Source organism: Oncorhynchus tshawytscha, linkage group LG07 (genome assembly GCF_018296145.1).
Source record: "Oncorhynchus tshawytscha isolate Ot180627B linkage group LG07, Otsh_v2.0, whole genome shotgun sequence".
NCBI classification, from domain to species: domain Eukaryota; kingdom Metazoa; phylum Chordata; class Actinopteri; order Salmoniformes; family Salmonidae; genus Oncorhynchus; species Oncorhynchus tshawytscha.
The window spans coordinates 55,946,127-55,965,937 of record NC_056435.1 but is presented as its reverse complement, the minus strand read 5'-3'; the positions used below and the strand labels follow the sequence as shown (position 1 = coordinate 55,965,937).

At 41.2% G+C, this 19,811-nt stretch overlaps 1 protein-coding gene and 1 pseudogene across 1 annotated transcript; one reads left to right on the top strand and one right to left on the bottom strand.

Moving 5' to 3' along the window:
• Positions 1 to 3,672: 3,672 nt before the first annotated feature.
• zgc:153675 (transmembrane protein 263) lies at positions 3,673 to 7,048 on the top strand. The gene is made up of 3 exons (XM_024427783.2): positions 3,673 to 4,005; positions 4,864 to 4,948; positions 5,468 to 7,048. The coding sequence occupies exons 1-3, from the start codon at positions 3,997 to 3,999 to the stop codon at positions 5,773 to 5,775; spliced, it is 402 nt and encodes a 133-aa protein (XP_024283551.1). The 5' UTR covers positions 3,673 to 3,996; the 3' UTR covers positions 5,776 to 7,048.
• An 855-nt stretch (positions 7,049 to 7,903) lies between these two features.
• LOC112254864 overlaps positions 7,904 to 19,811 on the bottom strand; it is a 21,958-nt pseudogene continuing 10,050 nt past the window's right edge.

Here is a 19,811-nt window from a genome sequence, read left to right as displayed (position 1 = left end):
TTAGAGGAACAAAGATAGTACCACCCCACAAAAAAGCGGGGGTAAAATGAAAATGTAGCTCAGTTGGTAGAGCATAGCGCTTGTAACGCCAGGGTAGTGAGTGGGATTGAGTCAGACGTAAAATGTATGCACACCTAACTAAGTCACTTTGTATGAAAGCATCTGCTAAATGGTATATATCATTACTTATATTAGATCAGCCTAACCTAGTAATTTGCTTGTGTTACAGCTTTGATGAAAGGGTTGACACCAAATAGACTACACTGAGTCAGTCATGTGTGTCAATAAATGAGGGTCAACACATGGATCATGACCCCCGTGTCTTATCTGAAAAGCAGGTCACCACCTGGGGAGGTATCCAGACCACCCACTGAGATGGAGGGTGAGATAGTTCTGGAACACCAGTGGCCCAGTTCAGATACTTCTAGAATGCATTTGGAGAGATGTTTAACTGGGACCAGTGGCGGTCAGTGCTGTTTAGAATGAGGGAGGACAATTTTAAAGCTATTACATGATACTCAAATTTTCCCTATACCCACCATGAGGTTGCTACAACCTAGCCAATGAATGAAAGTTTACAACGTACAGTTGAAGTCGGAAGTTTACATACACCGTAACCAAATACATTTAAACTCAGTTGTTCACATCACCACTTAATTTTAAGAATGTTAAATGTCAGAATGAGAGAATTTTCTTTCTTTCATCACATTCCCAGTGGGTCAGAAGTTTACATACACTCAATTAGTATTTGGTAGCACTGCCTTTAAATTGTTTAACTTGGGTCAAACTATTCAGGTAGTCTTCCACAAGCTTCCCACAATAAGTTGGGTGAATTTTGGCCCATTCCCCCTGACAGAGCTGGTGTAACTGAGTCAGGTTTGTAGGCCTCCTTGCTCCCACACACTTTTTCAGTTTTGCCCACAAATTTTCTAAAGGATTGAGGTCAGGGCTTTGTGATCGCCACTCCAATACCTTGACTTTGTTGTGCTGAAGCCATTTTGCCACAACTTTGTAAGTATGCTTGCAGTCATTGTCCATTTGGAAGACCCATTTGCGACCAAGCTTCAATTTCCTGACTGATGTCTTGAAATGTTGCTTCAATATATCCACATAATTTTCCTGTCTCATGATGCCATCTATTTTCTGAGGTGCACCAGTCCCTCCTGCAGCGAAGCACCCCTACAATATGATGCTGCCACCCCCGTGCTTCACGGTTGGGATGGTGTTCTTCGGCTTGACAGCCTCCCCCTTTTCCCTCCAAACATAACGATGGTCATTATGGCAAAACAGTTCTATTTTTGACCAGAGGAATATTTCCAAAAAGTATGATCTTTGTCCCCATATGCAGTTACAAACCGTAGTGTGGCTTTTTTATTTTTTTCGCACCAAAGTACGTTCATCTCTAGGAGACAGAATGTGTCTCTTTCATGAGCGGTATGACGGCTGTGTGGTTCCATGGTGTTTATACTTGCGTACTATTGTTTGTACAGATGAACATGGTACCTTCAGTCATTTGGAAATTGCTCCCAAGGATGAACCAGACTTGTGGAGGTCTACAATTATTTTTCTGAGGTCTTAGCTGATTTGTAAAAAACAATCCATGATGTCAAGCAAAGAGGCACTGATTTTGAACGTAGGCCTTGAAAGACATCCACAGGTACACCTCCAATTGACCCAAATGATGTCAATTAGCCTATCAGAAGCTTCTAAAGCCATGACATAATTTTCTGGAATTTTCCAAGCTGTTTAAAGGCACAGTCAACTTAGTGTATGTTAACTTCTGACCCACTGGAATTGTGATACAGTGAATTATAAGTGAAATAATCTGTCTGTAAACAATTGTTGGAAAAATTACTTGTGTCATACACAAAGTAGATGTCCTAACCGACTTGCCAAAACTATAGTTTGTTTACAAGAAATTTGTGGAGTGGTTGAAAAACGAGTTTTAATGACTCCAACCTGAGTGTATGTAAACTTCCGACTTCAATTGTAGGTGCACACAGGTCAAGAGAAAAAATGTAGGTGACAGACAGTGACACATTCAATACCGCCTTGCACACTCTTGCCTGCATCTAGCTGATATAGGGTGTAATTATTAGTCCAACAGTTGCAAACAAGATAAAAGTTTTTCAACAGAATTGGCGGAATGAATACACCCCTGATCACTCGTAAACACAATTCACTTTCATAGCAGCCATGTTGTATTCCTTCTCGCATCTATGCACTCTCCTTTTCTCACCTTTTCCCTCCCTTGTGGACTTCAATGCACAACACATCAGCTGTATGTGACCAGGCAAAAAAAACTTCCCAAGCCAAACCATATAATAACTGCAACACACAGCCTAAATCGTTGTCACCATATTAGTTAAAGTAACATCATAGTCAACATAGCTTATAGAACTAACATGTTAGTAAACCTGCTAAAATAATGCAGTAAGGTTACAGTGTGCAGTCAGTAAACAGTTTAGCAATGGCCCCGGTGGCAATACATTAGTTAAACCAAAAGCTTACCTTGACTTGGAAGAGTTCCAGTGTTGTGTTGGATAGTCATAGCCAGCTATCTAACACAGCATTCTTCTGTTTGAGCAGGGTGTTTCAGTAGGCTAAACTAGCTAGCTGCATTGGCTAGCTCAGTAAGTGAAGCTGGAGAAAAAAAACTATGTAATCTCAACTATTGTCTTTCTCTCTCTTTGAGTTAACTACTCACTACTGTTTATGCACTGCAGTGCTAGCTATCTGTAGCTTCAGTACTAGACGTATTCTCTGATCCTTTGATTGTGTGGACAACATGTCAGTTCATTCTGCAAAAGCTCTGATAGGTATGAGGACGTCCTCCGGAAGTAGTCATAATTACTGTGTAAATCTATAGAAGTGGGTGAGAACCATGAGCTTCTTAAGTTTTATATTGAAGTCAATGTACCCAGAGGAGGACGGAAGCTAGTTGTCCTCCGGCTACACCATGGTGCTACCCTACAGTGTTATTAAGGCTACTGTAGACCTTCATTGCAAAATAGTGTGTTCTAATCAATTATTTGGTGACGTGATTATATTTAGTATAGTTTTATCTAAAAATGATAACTTTTTAAATGTTTAACCATTTTTATTTGTATGAAATTCACTGAGGAGGATGGTCCTCCCCTTCCTCCTCTGAGGAGCCTCCACTGACTGGGACAGATAGAGCTCTTGAACCAGGGTTTGCCATGACATGTTTTTATGAATTAGGATGCTGTTACCTAATGATGAACACAATAGAGAATTTCCTTCTCTGAAACACAGCATTTCTGTGATAAGGGTCCATATAGAGTTATTATATTGTTGGTATGGTGTAACATATCTTATCTAAACATGGACAAATGCTATATTAACAAACGTTATATATTACTATATATTACTCACCTGTTGTTATTTAGTTGAATGAATGTATTACCAAAATATAAAACATGTACTGATTCTTATGAATTATATGCCATGTTGTGATTTTTTTTGATAGCTATAGTCCAAAGGGTCAATGAAAATTCGTCCATATTACATAACAGTTTGTTTGTCATTTTCTCTTTAAGTGAAGCCTGAAAAAGTAAATATGTAGTCCATGTAGTACACGTAAGAAGTGTAGCACTCATGAAGAGAAACAGGCCGCAGCCCGTTTTAGGTGACGCAAGATCCGGAGATCCGGAGCAAACGAGCGCAGTAGTTGAGGCGCCACGTCGGCAGAACCAACAAGATAAACCGTATACTTTTTTTTTTTTTTTAGGAAAAGTTTGAAGCCTCACAAGTACGATTATACGTGCGTTGAAATAGAGGGCAGGGCGTTATTCGTAAAGAGCAGCGTTTAATATATATATTTTTAACAAAAGTAAGAACTCAGAGGCGGAACATTGCGATAGTATTTCTCAAGGAGACAAACGAGCGCACCAGTTATTCTTTGTCTCAGGTGCGTTTTTTTTTTGAAGACGTAGCATTCTGTTCTGCAAGCGGCCATCGGAAAGTACTGGAAACATGGTGAAGGTAAGGATTTGTTTGGCCTATTATATCGATTTCATTTTCACAATCCATGCCTATGTGTTTCGACAAGTAAAGTGATACTGCATATAGATTGGAGTATGATAAACAATTGCGTACGAACGAAATGCCAAACCGAATTGATTAGATCCAGAGTGATGCACAGCTAGTCGTTTTACACAACAGGTTAAAAAACTAAAAATAAATATAGTAAAAACGAATATGATTGACCTAAAAATAAATCTAGTAAAAACGAATATGATTGACGTTTTGCTGTTCGTGATCCACTTTTCGTGAGTTATTCACTCAGCGCAGCATACGTATTCCTAACAGAGAAGAGCTTTCACGGCGGGGAGACTTTTTTTAAGAGCCTTGTTTTTAAAAACCTGTAGCCTTGGCTCTCTTTATTTGTCTTTTGATTAACAAAGGGGCATTCATCTACACGAAACAGCCAAGGGTTATAGCCTATTGTTTTACAACAAGAGCATTAACTTTTAAGATCAACAAGCACAGGTTTTGAACATTGTTTGCTTGACGGGCCCCGACAAATTGAACGTTTTGCGCAAGGAAGCCTCAATTATAGCCTTTCTGCTGTTACTTAACCTACTGTATTATGCACGTATAACGTTTTTCATGGCTGCCCAGTAGGCCTACAGGGTAAAGCCTGAACGCACCCCCAACGTGGCAGCGAACATTTTGAAGAAATGTGCACTTATTTCTATTGAGAAATGTATTTCCAAGTGAGTTTGATTATACTCTTTTGACTTTGCCTGCAGAGATGTTGCCTATTGCTTATAGGGCTAGTGGTGGTTTAACAACTTCTAAGATATACTACGTGTATCATATATATTTTTCCTGTGTCAGAAGGTGAATGCCACCCCAGAGCCCCAGCCTGAAGGTTGTCTTATTGGAGAAGAACTGGAGCCCACTGAAAATGACCCCACATCAGGTAACTAGGCACAGAACACATCAACAGTGCACTCTGCATTGCGCAATCTTTCTCTGCTGCATCACCCTTGGTGGGCATTTTTAAAGTGCCAGTTTGTCAAGGGACCCTTTAATCATCTGGGATATGGTGCAATTCAGGGTAAAGGGTTGGCTGTTGCTATTTAAGCAACTTTAGAGATGTATCAAGGGAATATGTTTGTTTGTGCAAGAGGAAGGGTAAGAGACTGACACGCAGTACAACCATCTTGTGGAAAGATTTCTCAGTAAGTGCATTATGTAGAATACCTCAAAGTATTGACATGTTACTATTGTTTAACAATATGATTCAATGTGTGTAGGTATAAGCCTACTTCTAAAAAAGCAGCCTCTTGAGTGTCTATCCAAGCACAACCTGTTTTCTGTCTGGTCTCTCACACTGGTAATTGTCAGTCTCATAAAAATGGTCTGTCTCTTTCTGAAACTCTACCGAGGTGTTTTTTTTGTGTGTGTGGTCTTTCTAAAAACTATCTCTTTCTTCTAGATGAGGGAAAGGATGAAGGGAAGGAGCACCCCGTGGCCCAGCCAGGCATGATCTGGCGGGTCGGGGGTGGCCTGTTCAGCGCCAGTAAAACGATGGTGGGCGCCACGGTAGGAGGAGTCGCCTGGCTGGGTGGGAAGAGTCTGGAGTACACCAAATCAGCAGTCACCTCTGTCCCCTCAATGGGCGTCGGCCTGGTGAAAGGGGTTGCTGGGGGCGTGTCATCGGTTGCTGGGGGCGTGTCATCGGTGGGTTCCACTGTAGCCAGCAAAGTTCCATTCAGATCCAAGACTAAGGACAAGGCAGAGTGAGGAGGAGGAGATGATGGACACAACACACAATGCATTGCCCCCCCCACCCGACTGAGCCATACGAGGATGTGATGAGTTGAGATAAAGCTAGTCACCGTGTTTTCAAAGTTCAATGGACATTTATTTTTCTTCTGTTAGTTTGTACAGCACATTCACTAAGTTTTACTTAGGGAACTTGTTCAGTAGTGCCTTCTGTAGCCTCCCCTTTTCCCCTTTTTTTGTTTTGTTCTCTTAGTCTGTAACCATGTTTTTATGCAAGGAAAGTCATATCGTATAAACATTTTAAAATCACGACAGCTGTGATGGAAACAGGTAGTTTTGGTAATTTGCTATTTAACGCAACTGTTCTGACAACTATAGGTAGTTGAAAATGAGAAGAAACATTGAACTTGAGATTTTTATTGGTAGATGAAAACTTCAAGGGAAAAGTACATTTTGTGTGCACTACGTCATCACACACTAACTTATCTGCAACAAGCATGTTTGGTGGAAACGCGTGTTTTCTTTATTTGAATATTCGCATCAATCTGTCGCCAATTGGATGGAAACATAGCTGGTGTTGAGGGAGATTCTTGTTATTCAGGGCAGGGGTCACATACGTCCCCTTTTTCTGCTGTCCTTACCCCCCTCCGTTTGCCCTCAACACAATTTTGCTGTGCAATGTGTACAAGGGCTCGTCATCTAATACAACATGGGCCCCTGAAGCCTTAAGACAATGTCTAGCAGTTCGAGACAGACATGCTAAGCTGGGTTCTTCTCCAACCAACTAAAGCCTGGTTTATGATGTGCTGGTATTTTTGTTTGATCTTTTGTGAGAGCTGTCCTAACAGAACATTGATCGTTTCAAAATGCTACAGTGAACATGTGTTGAAGATATAGCTGTTTGGGACTTCTGAAAAGAGTTTGATAGCGTTTACAAAATAAGAGTTGGAGGTGGTATGATTCCGAGAGAGACAAGGGCCCTGTTAGTTTGCGGTGGTGGCATTGATAACTTGGACCTTCGTTTTTTCAATTGATTCATATATGAACTGGAAATGTCATCAATTTTATATTAAAAAAAAATATATTTATTGATGAAAGGCTAGTTTCTCTACTGCCTGTCTGTTTTGGCCCTTTGTTTGTGAACATTTCTATGGAAATTCAGCATTTCAATGCAACATTTTGGGTTTGTTTGTCTGCATTCTGCCATGACTGGGCTGTTGCTGGTAGAGAATACTGATGTGAATGACTTGTTTACTTTCTGACATAGTATTAAAGTGTCAGGGAAGTTTAACTTTGCCTCTATCTTATTCACAACGTGATGTACCTTGTGGTTTCAAGTCAAAGGCTGCCCAAATCTGTTCCTTTGCTAAATTATTGGTCAATGATCTAAGCAGACCAGACCCAGCTGCTATTGCATTGGTGTCTATGGGAGAGCCACCCTGTTAAGCAGACCAGTTTTGTTCAATGGTTAACTGCCTGAGTAGGACATCATTTATCCACGGTCTTTGGTACCACCACTAGATGAGGGTAGTCCATTGGGAACCGCATTTCTCTAATGGCATACTCTTGTGTTTGTGTAATGTCTATGTTGCCATGTTGAAAGGCTGATCCTCAAGGGTCTGAGTGTTCGGGTCAATATGGAGTCCTATTATTAGCCTGGGTGCCAGACTGTTGCTGCATGACACCGCACTACATCACCATGGACAAGACAACAGGTTGACTAGTCTATACCTCAAACTAACTGGCAACCAGCCAGACAAGATATAGAATCCTCTCCTGACAGTTATTTTTTACTGCTCTACATGTACCAAAAGGAGATGTGTGCTAAATGACAAATCACATCTTTTTCAACAGGTTGCTGATAAACCAATGGTGTCTTGTATGTTGTCTCAGGGAGGGATGTTTACAGATGCTTGCCTGCTCCATATCCTTGGTGTCAGTCTGGAACCAAGATGGTCTCTCAAGCCAACTATTTCCAAACACAGGAGCAGATGAGAATGAGTGCCCCAGCTAAATGATTGTAATAACTTTATTACCAGTATCCCTTATGAAATAATTAATCAAATGTTGCAAATTCCTAAACAGAAATTAAAATACCCTTAAATTGGACAAGACGGAAACAAATTGAAAAGTCGTGTAGTTGTTTCAACCATTTAATATCAGTTGAAATAGAATAGTCTACATAGACAAGCAGAGAGAGGTTTACTCTATATACAATACATTATTTGAACATGTATATCTGAAGGCTAATTTGGTAATTCTGTAAAAACAAAAGCAGCCATACAAAGTGCCAGAGGGAAGAAAACATGTACAAAAGCAAGAGTGTTATTTATGGAAACATAAGCTGCATGATACCAGACACCATAACATACACTAGCATTTTCAAACTGAAGATTGACGTCCTGCCTGCTGGTCACTGACATTACACTGGAAAACAGTATAAAGGAATGTAATGGTAATACATATTTCAGAATCTGGTGAATCTAAGGTTTTTCAACGGCTGGACTGCTGGAACATTACTGCTGTGTCTAACTGTCTAGTATAGGACACTGGTCTACCAATAGAAGTACCACTGACCTCGTCTTGGCACTTCATATTCTATACCCAGAATAGCATTCATTCTTCACCCTCCATTTTAGCAGAAATTAAGTAACATGGACAGCCATATGCTATAACACACACTTTCGCTACAGAGAGCAGCTGGTTTGATTTGACCAATCCACTTGCTGCGATTCTCAGGGTTAGAGGTCAAAGGTAAACACTAAAGGTAATGGGTGATCCAGATCTAAATATCAGGTCTCCTGTGAAATGGTTATATTATTTGTCTGTCTGCTCTGTCAGAATAATTCCAGATGGAATTTCTCTTCAGGCTATCAGGCTGTTTCACACGTACAGTACAGAAGTAAAGCTACAGTCTTACTGACATTTACATCATCAGTTATGTTCAACCTATGTGAGGAATTTAGAGTCCTAACCTTGGGCTCCAAAAATTAGATGTCAACATTTTTTCAAATTTAAATAATACATTTTTGAGATCACAAATCTGAAGACGAAGACTCAGGGACTTTCATGTCACATCTCATACAGGAACAGAGGCTTTTCCTTGATACAAAAATGTAAAATATTTATTTAAACATCTATGTACAGTATGTATAATAATATCCATTATGACGGCAGCAGCTTATGAAGACACAGCCATCCTCTCATCCTGCTGACCCGTACTCTTCTGAAACACAGAACAAAGGACACATTATTATGCTTTACTAAGTAAATACCAGATGGGTTTACAGTATCACAATGCAGAATCACTGATAAACTGAGTGTAAAATAAAAAATAAAAAAGCCTGGACTTTTCCCCCTACTAGCTCACACTTTGCTGATAGCTACATTATTGAGGAAAAATGTACTTACTATGACTGTGATGTGTGGTTGTTCCACCTAGCTATTTTAAGATGAATGCACAAACTAAGTCTCTCTGGATAAGAGCGTCTGCTAAATGACTCCTAAAAGTCTAACTTCATGAACTCAGAAACATGAATATTCCGATTTTTTTTGTAACTTATCGATCCCCCCCAGGTACATTACACTCTGTTTTCTACAGTCTATGTTAACACACACATTCACCCCTGACTTACCTGTTTATTGTGTCGCTGCAACTTGAAGGCGTAAGACAGAGAGTCGTTGTCTCCGACCACTTCCTGTTCCAACTCCCGTCTCCTCTTCCTAGACCTGCACCCGGCCTGGCCCCGGACCAGATAACCTGGATACTGAGGCACAGCAAAGTCATGGGCACATCCTGTCCGACAGAGTTCCTGATTGGACGATTGGGCCTGTTCTGTGTGCGCCATTCCACAGCCTGCAGTGACAAAGAGAAAAACAGAAATAGACATAAGAATTTCCTCCTCAACATAATACTGTAAGTGACTGTTGTGTCTAGTCTGATATACTGTCTCTAGTTTGATATGATATAACGTGTCTAGTCTGATATGATATCCCGTGTCTAGTCTGATATGATATTTGATTTATTTTTTTAACCTTTATTTAACCAGGAAGGGCTCATTGAGATTAAAATCTCTTTTTCAAGAGCGCCCTGGCCAAGATAGGCAGCACCAAGTCATTACAGACAGACAACATGAAAAACTACAAGTAATCTAGTAAAAACCATTGAATTCACAAGAGTATAAAAGAGCAAATTAAAAACATTGACTGGTCAGGAATTAACTTCAAAAGTTCTTCCAGTTTAAAAGTATTTTGTAAGGTGTTCCAAGACGATGGCGCAGAGTACATAAAAGCCCTTTTACCAAATTTAGTTCGGACATTTGGAACAGTTAGCAGGATAAAGTCCAACGAACGAAGAGAGTACCCACCACATTTCTGAACAATAAAAATGCACAAATAAAAAGGTAGTAAACCCAAAATGGCTTTGTAAATAAAAGTATACCAGTGACTGAGCCTACGAGTGGAGTGACAAGAGAAGGCCAGCCAACCCTGGTATACAAAGTGCAGTGGTGCGTAAGTGTTTTGCAGTTTAAAATAAATCTCAAAGTGCCATGGTAAAGAGTGTCAATTGATCTCAAACACTGAGCGGAAGCATTCATATATAAAATATCCCCATAGTCTAGTAAAGGCATAAATGTAGCTGATACTAGCCTTCTTCTGGCTTCAAAAGAAAAACAGGCCTTATTCCTAAAATAAAATCCCAATTTCAGCTTCAATTTTTTTCTAAGTTGTTGAATATGCAATTTAAAAGAGAGGCCGTCGTCAATTAGAATTCCAAGATATTTATATGAGGTTAGAACCTCAATCTCCTTGCCCTGACAGGTAGTAATAGGTGAAAGGTTCAGAGGTCTATTTCTTGCATTAGAAAACACCATTAGTTTAGTTGTCAGTATTGAGGATAAGCTTCAATTGACACAAGGTATGTTGAACAGTATAAAAACCGTTTGCATGTTCTGTAAATAACAGTATCAACAGCATAAAAATGAAGTTGTGCATTTTGGACATTTTTGTCTAAATCATTTATATAAATAGTGATTAAGAGAGGACCAAGTACAGAGCCTTGGGGCACACCATTCAAGACAGACAATTTAACAGACATAAGCACATCAAATTGAGAGCACTGAGTTCTATCAGACAGATAGCATGCAGTTGCATGGTTTGCTAACTACAAAAGACCTACACTCGACAATCTCTGCCTTAGTATATAGCATGATCAACTGTATCAAAAGCCTATGAGAGATCAATAAAAAGTGAGACAGTGCTGTTTTTTGTCAATGGCTTCAGTGATATCATTTAAAACCTTCATGGCTGCTGTAATTGTGCTATGCTTCTTCCTGAAGCCCGATTGGTACATTGATAAAATAGAGTTAGTAAATAAAAACTATTTTAGCTGTTCCCTTACAAGAGTTTCAAGTATTTTCACCAGGGGTGACAGCTTTGAGATTGGCCTATAATTATTTAAAAGAGTTGGATCTCCCCCTTTTATAAGTGGTAGGAGAAAATGCTGATTTCCAGATCTTTGGAATTTCATTACATTCCAGGTTTAGATCGAACAGAGATGTAAGTGGTTCAGCTATGAAATCAGCTGCCAGATTTAAAAAGCAGGGATCCAAAAGATCAGGACCTGCAGGCTTTCTCTGATCTAAGGATTTCAGGGCTTTATGTACCACCTGCACTGAGAATGGCAAAAAGCTAAAAGTGTGACCAGCTCTCACTGGTTCATCCACACAGGGTTGTACAGAGACAGAGGACACTGAATCAAACAGCCTACCAGATGATACAAAGTGCTCATTGAAACAATTCAGCATTTCAGTTGTCATATATAGCAACATAGTCCTTCAAAACACATGACGGTAATTCATTAACATTACTGTTACCAGACATAGACGTAATAGCCTTCCAAAACTTTCTAGGGTCATTCAGGGTATCAGTGGTAAAAGACATAAAATATTCAGACTTGGCCTTCCTGAGAAGAAAAGAACACTTGTTTCGGAACTGCCTAAAAATAAGCCAATCAGCATCAGAACATGATTTCCTTGCTTTAGCCCAGGCTAGATTACAGTCGTGAATAATACAAGACAGCTCAGAAGAAAACCATGGATTATCCCGCCCTTTAACGCTGAACCTGCGGAATGGGGCATGTTTGTTTACTATTTGTGAAAAACCATCATGAAAGAATTTCCAGGAAGTTTCCACATCAGGGATAAGCTCAATCTGCTCCAGTCAAAATAAAACAAATCATGAAAGAAAGCCTGCTCATTAAAACTCTTCAAATTTCTCTCACGAATAAAACGTGGGTTTGTCTTTGGAACCTTAGTATTTCTAACAGCAACAACAGCACAATGGTCACTTAAATCATTACAAAAAACACCAACCGCAGAATATTTATGTGGAACATTTGTCAATATCAAATCAATTAGGGTAGATTTATCTGGACATTTAAGATTTGGGCAAGTGGGTGAGTTAATCAACTGGGTAAGATTCATAGAATTACAAAACATTTTTAAATCATCAGACACCGGCTTTTAACCAACACCAGTTGCGATCACCAATCAATATAATTTCACTATAAAGAAGTTTAGACATAAGGTGCAGCAGAGGAGAAAATGCATCACAGAGAGCAGAGGGGGGTCTATAACAGCCAATCACAGTTATAGAGAGCAGAGGGGGGTCTATAACAGCCAATCACAGTTATAGAGAGCAGAGGGGGGTCTATAACAGCCAATCACAGTTATAGAGAGGCCCTTTGAAATCTCAATAATCAAAGCAAGAAATTCCAACTGTTTACAAATAGTTTCAGACTTTGCCACACTTACAGGGAATTTAGATGTTACATATATATAGCCACACCCTCACCTTTCTTAACCCGATCAGTGTGATAAACATTGTAACCACTTATACAAATATCCTTATCAAAAACAGACTTGCTGAGCCAGGTTTCAGAAAACACAATTACATCAGCATCAGTTGATTTAGCCCAAATCCTAACCCCATCCATTTTTGACAACAGGCTGCATACATTTAAGTGAAACATACCAAAACCAGATCTAGATTTAAAATCAGACGGGGTTTGGAGACATTGCATATCAGGGCCAGGGTTAGGTTGCACGTTACCTGATATCAACAAAAGAAGAATAACTAGGCACCTCTGTTTAATAACCTTGCACGGCTTCTCTTTTTTAAGAGAGCAAATTCTACAAGTGAGTTCCCAGACAATACAAAACATTCATTTAAAACCATTAGACTTTGGTAGTGACACATTCGTACTGTTCACATCATGCCACAAATACATCGGCACTTGGACGAGTGGACCGAGTGAAAAGGAGCGAGTTCCTGCAGACAAAATGTCCAATGGACGGGAGAGCACATTGTCAAATGTACTCACCCAGCGACAATGTTAGTTTTCTCCAGAGTTCAGTAAAGTCAGTGCACAAAGTAATACCACGAAAACTGTCATTTTCTCTGACAAAAATAAATACAAATTAGAGGCAAACGAAGGTAAGGGGAGAGAGAGACAGCGTTTATGTATGAGTCTAAATGTGAGTGTTTGCGCGTGTGAGTAGATTGGGTGTTGAGGTCGATAGGATAAAATGTACTAGTCACAGACAAACGACTTGACATCCTGCCATCTTGGATTTGAAGTTGGAGAATGATGGGAAGGCTATGCTGTGATGGGAAGGCTATGATATATTTGCCGTGTCTAGTCTGACATGATATACCGTGTCTAGTCTGACATGATATATTTGCCGTGTCTAGTCTGACATGATATATTTGCCGTGTCTAGTCTGACATGATATATTTGCCGTGTCTAGTCTGACATGATATATTTGCCGTGTCTAGTCTGACATGATATATTTGCCGTGTCTAGTCTGACATGATATATTTGCCGTGTCTAGTCTGACATGATATATTTGCCGTGTCTAGTCAGACATGATATATCTGCCGTGTCTAGTCAGACATGATATATTTGCTGTGTCTAGTCAGACATGATATATTTGCTGTGTCTAGTCAGACATGATATACCTGCTGTGTCTAGTCAGACATGATATACCTGAGTCATGATATATTTGCTGTGTCTAGTCAGACATGATATACCTGCTGTGTCTAGTCAGACATGATATACCTGCTGTGTCTAGTCAGACATGATATACCTGCTGTGTCTAGTCAGACATGATATACCTGCTGTGTCTAGTCAGACATGATATACCTGCTGTGTCTAGTCAGACATGATATACCTGCTGTGTCTAGTCAGACATGATATACCTGCTGTGTCTAGTCAGACATGATATACCGTGTCTAGTCAGACATGATATATTTGCTGTGTCTAGTCAGACATGATATACCTGCTGTGTCTAGTCAGACATGATATACCTGCTGTGTCTAGTCAGACATGATATATTTGCTGTGTCTAGTCAGACATGATATACCTGCTGTGTCTAGTCAGACATGATATACCTGCTGTGTCTAGTCAGACATGATATACCTGCTGTGTCTAGTCAGACATGATATACCTGCTGTGTCTAGTCAGACATGATATACCTGCTGTGTCTAGTCAGACATGATATATTTGCTGTGTCTAGTCAGACATGATATATTTGCTGTGTCTAGTCAGACATGATATATTTGCTGTGTCTAGTCAGACATGATATATTTGCTGTGTCTAGTCAGACATGATATATTTGCTGTGTCTAGTCAGACATGATATATTTGCTGTGTCTAGTCAGACATGATATACCTGCTGTGTCTAGTCAGACATGATATACCTGCTGTGTCTAGTCAGACATGATATATTTGCTGTGTCTAGTCAGACATGATATATTTGCTGTGTCTAGTCAGACATGATATATTTGCTGTGTCTAGTCAGACATGATATATTTGCTGTGTCTAGTCAGACATGATATATTTGCTGTGTCTAGTCAGACATGATATATTTGTGTGTCTAGTCAGACATGATATACCTGCTGTGTCTAGTCAGACATGATATACCTGCTGTGTCTAGTCAGACATGATATACCGTGTCTAGTCAGACATGATATACCGTGTCTAGTCAGACATGATATACCGTGTCTAGTCAGACATGATATACCGTGTCTAGTCAGACATGATATACCGTGTCTAGTCAGACATGATATACCGTGTCTAGTCAGACATGATATACCGTGTCTAGTCAGACATGATATACCGTGTCTAGTCAGACATGATATACCGTGTCTAGTCTGACATGATATACCGTGTCTAGTCTGACATGATATACCGTGTCTAGTCTGACATGATATACCGTGTCTAGTCTGACATGATATACCGTGTCTAGTCTGACATGATATACCGTGTCTAGTCTGACATGATATACCGTGTCTCGTCTGACATGATATACCGTGTCTAGTCTGACATGATATACCGTGGCTAGTCTGACATGATATACCGTGTCTCGTCTGACATGATATACCGTGTCTCGTCTGACATGATATACCGTGTCTAGTCTGACATGATATACCGTGTCTAGTCTGACATGATATACCGTGTCTAGTCTGACATGATATACCGTGTCTAGTCTGACATGATATACCGTGTCTAGTCTGACATGATATACCGTGTCTAGTCTGACATGATATACCGTGGCTAGTCTGACATGATATACCGTGTCTAGTCTGTCTGACATGATATACCGTGTCTCGTCTGACATGATATACCGTGTCTCGTCTGACATGATATACCGTGTCTCGTCTGACATGATATACCGTGTCTCGTCTGACATGATATACTGACATGATATACCGCCGTGTCTCGTCTGACATGATATACCGTGTCTGTCTGACATGATATACCGTGTCTCGTCTGACATGATATACCGTGTCTAGTCTGACATGATATACCGTGTCTGATATACCGTGTCTGACATGATATACCGTGTCTAGTCTGACATGATATACCGTGTCTCGTCTGACATGATATACCGTGTCTAGTCTGACATGATATACCGTGTCTAGTCTGACATGATATACCGTGTCTAGTCTGACATGATATACCGTGTCTAGTCTGATATACCGTGTCATGATATACCGTGTCTAGTCTGACATGATATACCGTGTCTAGTCTGACATGATATACCGTGTCTAGTCTGACATGATATACCGTGTCTAGTCTGACATGATATGATATACCGATATACCGTGTCTAGTCAGACATGATATACCGTGTCTAGTCAGACATGATATACCGTGTCTAGTCAGACATGATATACCGTGTCTAGTCTGACCGTGACATGATATACCGTGTCTAGTCTGACATGATATACCGTGTCTAGTCTGACATGATATACCGTGTCTAGTCTGACATGATATACCGTGTCTAGTCTGACATGATATACCGTGTCTAGTCTGACATGATATACCGTGTCTAGTCTGACATGATATACCGTGTCTAGTCTGACATGATATACCGTGTCTAGTCTGACATGATATACCGTGTCTAGTCTGACATGATATACCGTGTCTAGTCTGACATGATATACCGTGTCTAGTCTGACATGATATACCGTGTCAGACATGATATACCGTGTCTAGTCTGACATGATATACCGTGTCTAGTCTGACATGATATACCGTGTCTAGTCTGACATGATATACCGTGTCTAGTCTGACATGATATACCGTGTCTAGTCTGACATGATATACCGTGTCTAGTCAGACATGATATACCGTGTCTAGTCAGACATGATATACCGTGTCTAGTCTGACATGATATACCGTGTCTAGTCTGACATGATATACCGTGTCTAGTCTGACATGATATACCGTGTCTCGTCTGACATGATATACCGTGTCTCGTCTGCTATGATATATTTGCCGTCTAGTCTGACTGAGTCTGACATGATATACCGTGTCTAGTCTGACATGATATACCGTGTCTAGTCTGACATGATATACCGTGTCTAGTCTGACATGATATACCGTGTCTAGTCTGACATGATATACCGTGTCTAGTCTGACATGATATACCGTGTCTAGTCTGACATGATATACCGTGTCTAGTCAGACATGATATACCGTGTCTAGTCAGACATGATATACCGTGGAGTCAGACATGATATACCGTGTCTAGTCTGACATGATATACCGTGTCTAGTCTGACATGATATACCGTGTCTAGTCTGACATGATATACCGTGTCTCGTCTGACATGATATACCGTGTCTCGTCTGCTATGATATATTTGCCGTGTCTAGTCTGACATGATATACCGTGTCTAGTCTGACATGATATACCGTGTCTAGTCTGACATGATATACCGTGTCTAGTCTGACATGATATACCGTGTCTAGTCTGACATGATATACCGTGTCTAGTCTGACATGATATACCGTGTCTAGTCAGACATGATATACCGTGTCTCGTCTGACATGATATACCGTGTCTAGTCTAGTCTGACATGATATACCGTGTCTAGTCTGACATGATATACCGTGTCTAGTCTGACATGATATACCGTGTCTAGTCTGACATGATATACAAGTCTGACATGATATACCGTGTCTAGTCTGACATGATATACCGTGTCTAGTCTGACATGATATACCGTGTCTAGTCTGACATGATATACCGTGTCTAGTCTGACATGATATACCGTGTCTAGTCTGACATGATATACCGTGTCTAGTCTGACATGATATACCGTGTCTAGTACCGTGTCTAGAGTCTGACATGATATACCGTGTCTAGTCAGACATGATATACCGTGTCTAGTCAGACATGATATACCGTGTCTAGTCAGACATGATATACCGTGTCTAGTCAGACATGATATACCGTGTCTAGTCTGACATGATATACCGTGTCTAGTCTGACATGATATACCGTGTCTAGTCTGACATGATATACCGTGTCTAGTCTGACATGATATACCGTGTCTAGTCTGACATGATATACCGTGTCTAGTCAGACATGATATACCGTGTCTCGTCTGACATGATATACCATTTCTAGTCTGACATGATATACCGTTTCTAGTCTGCCATGATATACCGTGTCTAGTCTGCCATGATATACCGTGTCTAGTCTGCCATGATATACCGTGTCTAGTCTGACATGATATACCGTTTCTAGTCTGCCATGATATACCGCGTCGAGTCTTATTCTGAGTGTATATTGGTCCAGGTCGTGGTCTAACTCCCCTGGGTCCCATCTGCTCCTCACCGTTCACTATTACACTTCTGTGTTCTCTACCACGGCCTAGATAGAGGAGAAGAGAGGGGGAGGAGGAAAGGAGAGTGGGAGAGGAGGGGAGGGTGAGAGAAGAGTAGAGGAAGAGGAGTTAGAGTGTGCTCACTTTGCAGTCATGGTGTGATATCAGTAAAGGTGTTTTAGGCCATGGTCCTTGCTCACCATGATGGCTGTGTTTTCTACCAGTAGTGGGCGACGTCAGTGGCTTGACCGCATTCACATTCAGACCCTCAATAGGACTGTTTGGCACAGCAGCTAGTAGGCCTATCAGAAGAGAGACAAGTAATAATTAGCAGGTGTCAGAAAGAGAGAGATAGCGACAAAGAGAGAAGGAGACAGAAAGCAAGAGAGAGAGCACTACAAAGAGAGGGAGGGAGAAAAATACTTACTGAGTCCTCTGTATCTGGACAGCTGCTGGTAGATTGTCTCATCCTCTCTATGTTGAGTCGGCTGGCCTCTGCATGGTTCACCATGGGTTTGGGGTAGTCCACGCCGACCACACACCTGGCCGCCGACTGCACCTCTATGGGGGCGTTCCAAGGATCATAGATGTACTTGTCTGGCATGTCTTTCAGGACAGGTAAGTATTGCCTGCAAGCAGAAGAAGAAATTAAAACAGAGCATCGTCACAACTGCCAGAGGAGTTGGTTCAGCACCACATACAGACAGCAGTCAGACAGACTTACAGAACAGCCTTGCTAATGTATGACTTGTTAAAGCAGATATTTTGATACTTTATGTGTTGATACTTTGTGTGTGTGCGCATGTTGTTTGTGTGTGTGTGCATGTTGTTTGTGTGTGTGTGTGCGCATGTTGTGTGTGTGTGTGTGCATGTTTGTGTGTGCGTGCGTGTGTGTGTGTGTGTGTGTGTGTGCATGTTGTGTGTGTGTGCGTGCATGTTGTGTGTGTGTGTGTGTGTGTGAATTTAGATATACCAACCTGATGAAGTCTCCTTCTGGATCTATTTTTCGTCCGAAGCCCACAGGACAGTAGCAGTGGAAGAACTGCTGGAAGAAGGAACTGCAGGAGTGACACAGCCAGCTGCCTGCATTCACACTCCAGTCTGCATCCAGGAGCAGCTCCTCAAACACCTGACAGACAGGTAAACATAGTCAGATACACAGAACAACACAGTCATTCACACATAATGTCTCTACAGTTCTTTCATCCCCTCCTCCCAGCTAATCTACATGTCTTCTCTCCTCCAACCCTTATATCCCTCCTTCCACCCTCCTCCTCCTCATTACCTTCATTCCCTCCTCCCAGCTGATCCACAGGTCTCCTCTGGTGAGGAAGCAGGCCACAGAGTGTCTGGCCAGGTGGTGGATCCATCCTTCCTGCCTCAGCTGGGTCATGATGGCGTCGATCCAGGGGAAGCCCGTCTTGGCCTCGGCCCACTTGGCCAGCGCCTCTGCGTTGCAGTCCCAGGGGATGCGGATACAGATGGGGTTGCCCTCCATCTTGTCGAAACGAGGGTTGTTAGTGGCAGCAGTATAGAAGAACTCACGCCATAGCAGCTTGTCGTAGAGGGAGATGTGAGGACTGTTGTTCATCTTCACCTGAGGTGAGGACAGAGAAGAGAAATATAACAAGCAAAAAATAGAAACAACCTTGCGTGATAGTTGTGATCATTGTGAGTTGGGGTTAGTGTTCAGTATGGATAGCTGTGTGTGCATGTACACTACCTCCTTGTACAGCTCTGCCAGTTTGCTGTAGAAGAGTCGACAGGACAGACATCCAAAGCGGAGGTAGGGGCTGAGACCCAGAGGACTGGGGAGCAGGGGGCTGGCGGTGTTCCTGGGACGCTCAAAATTCACCTGCCATGTCTGGAGAGAG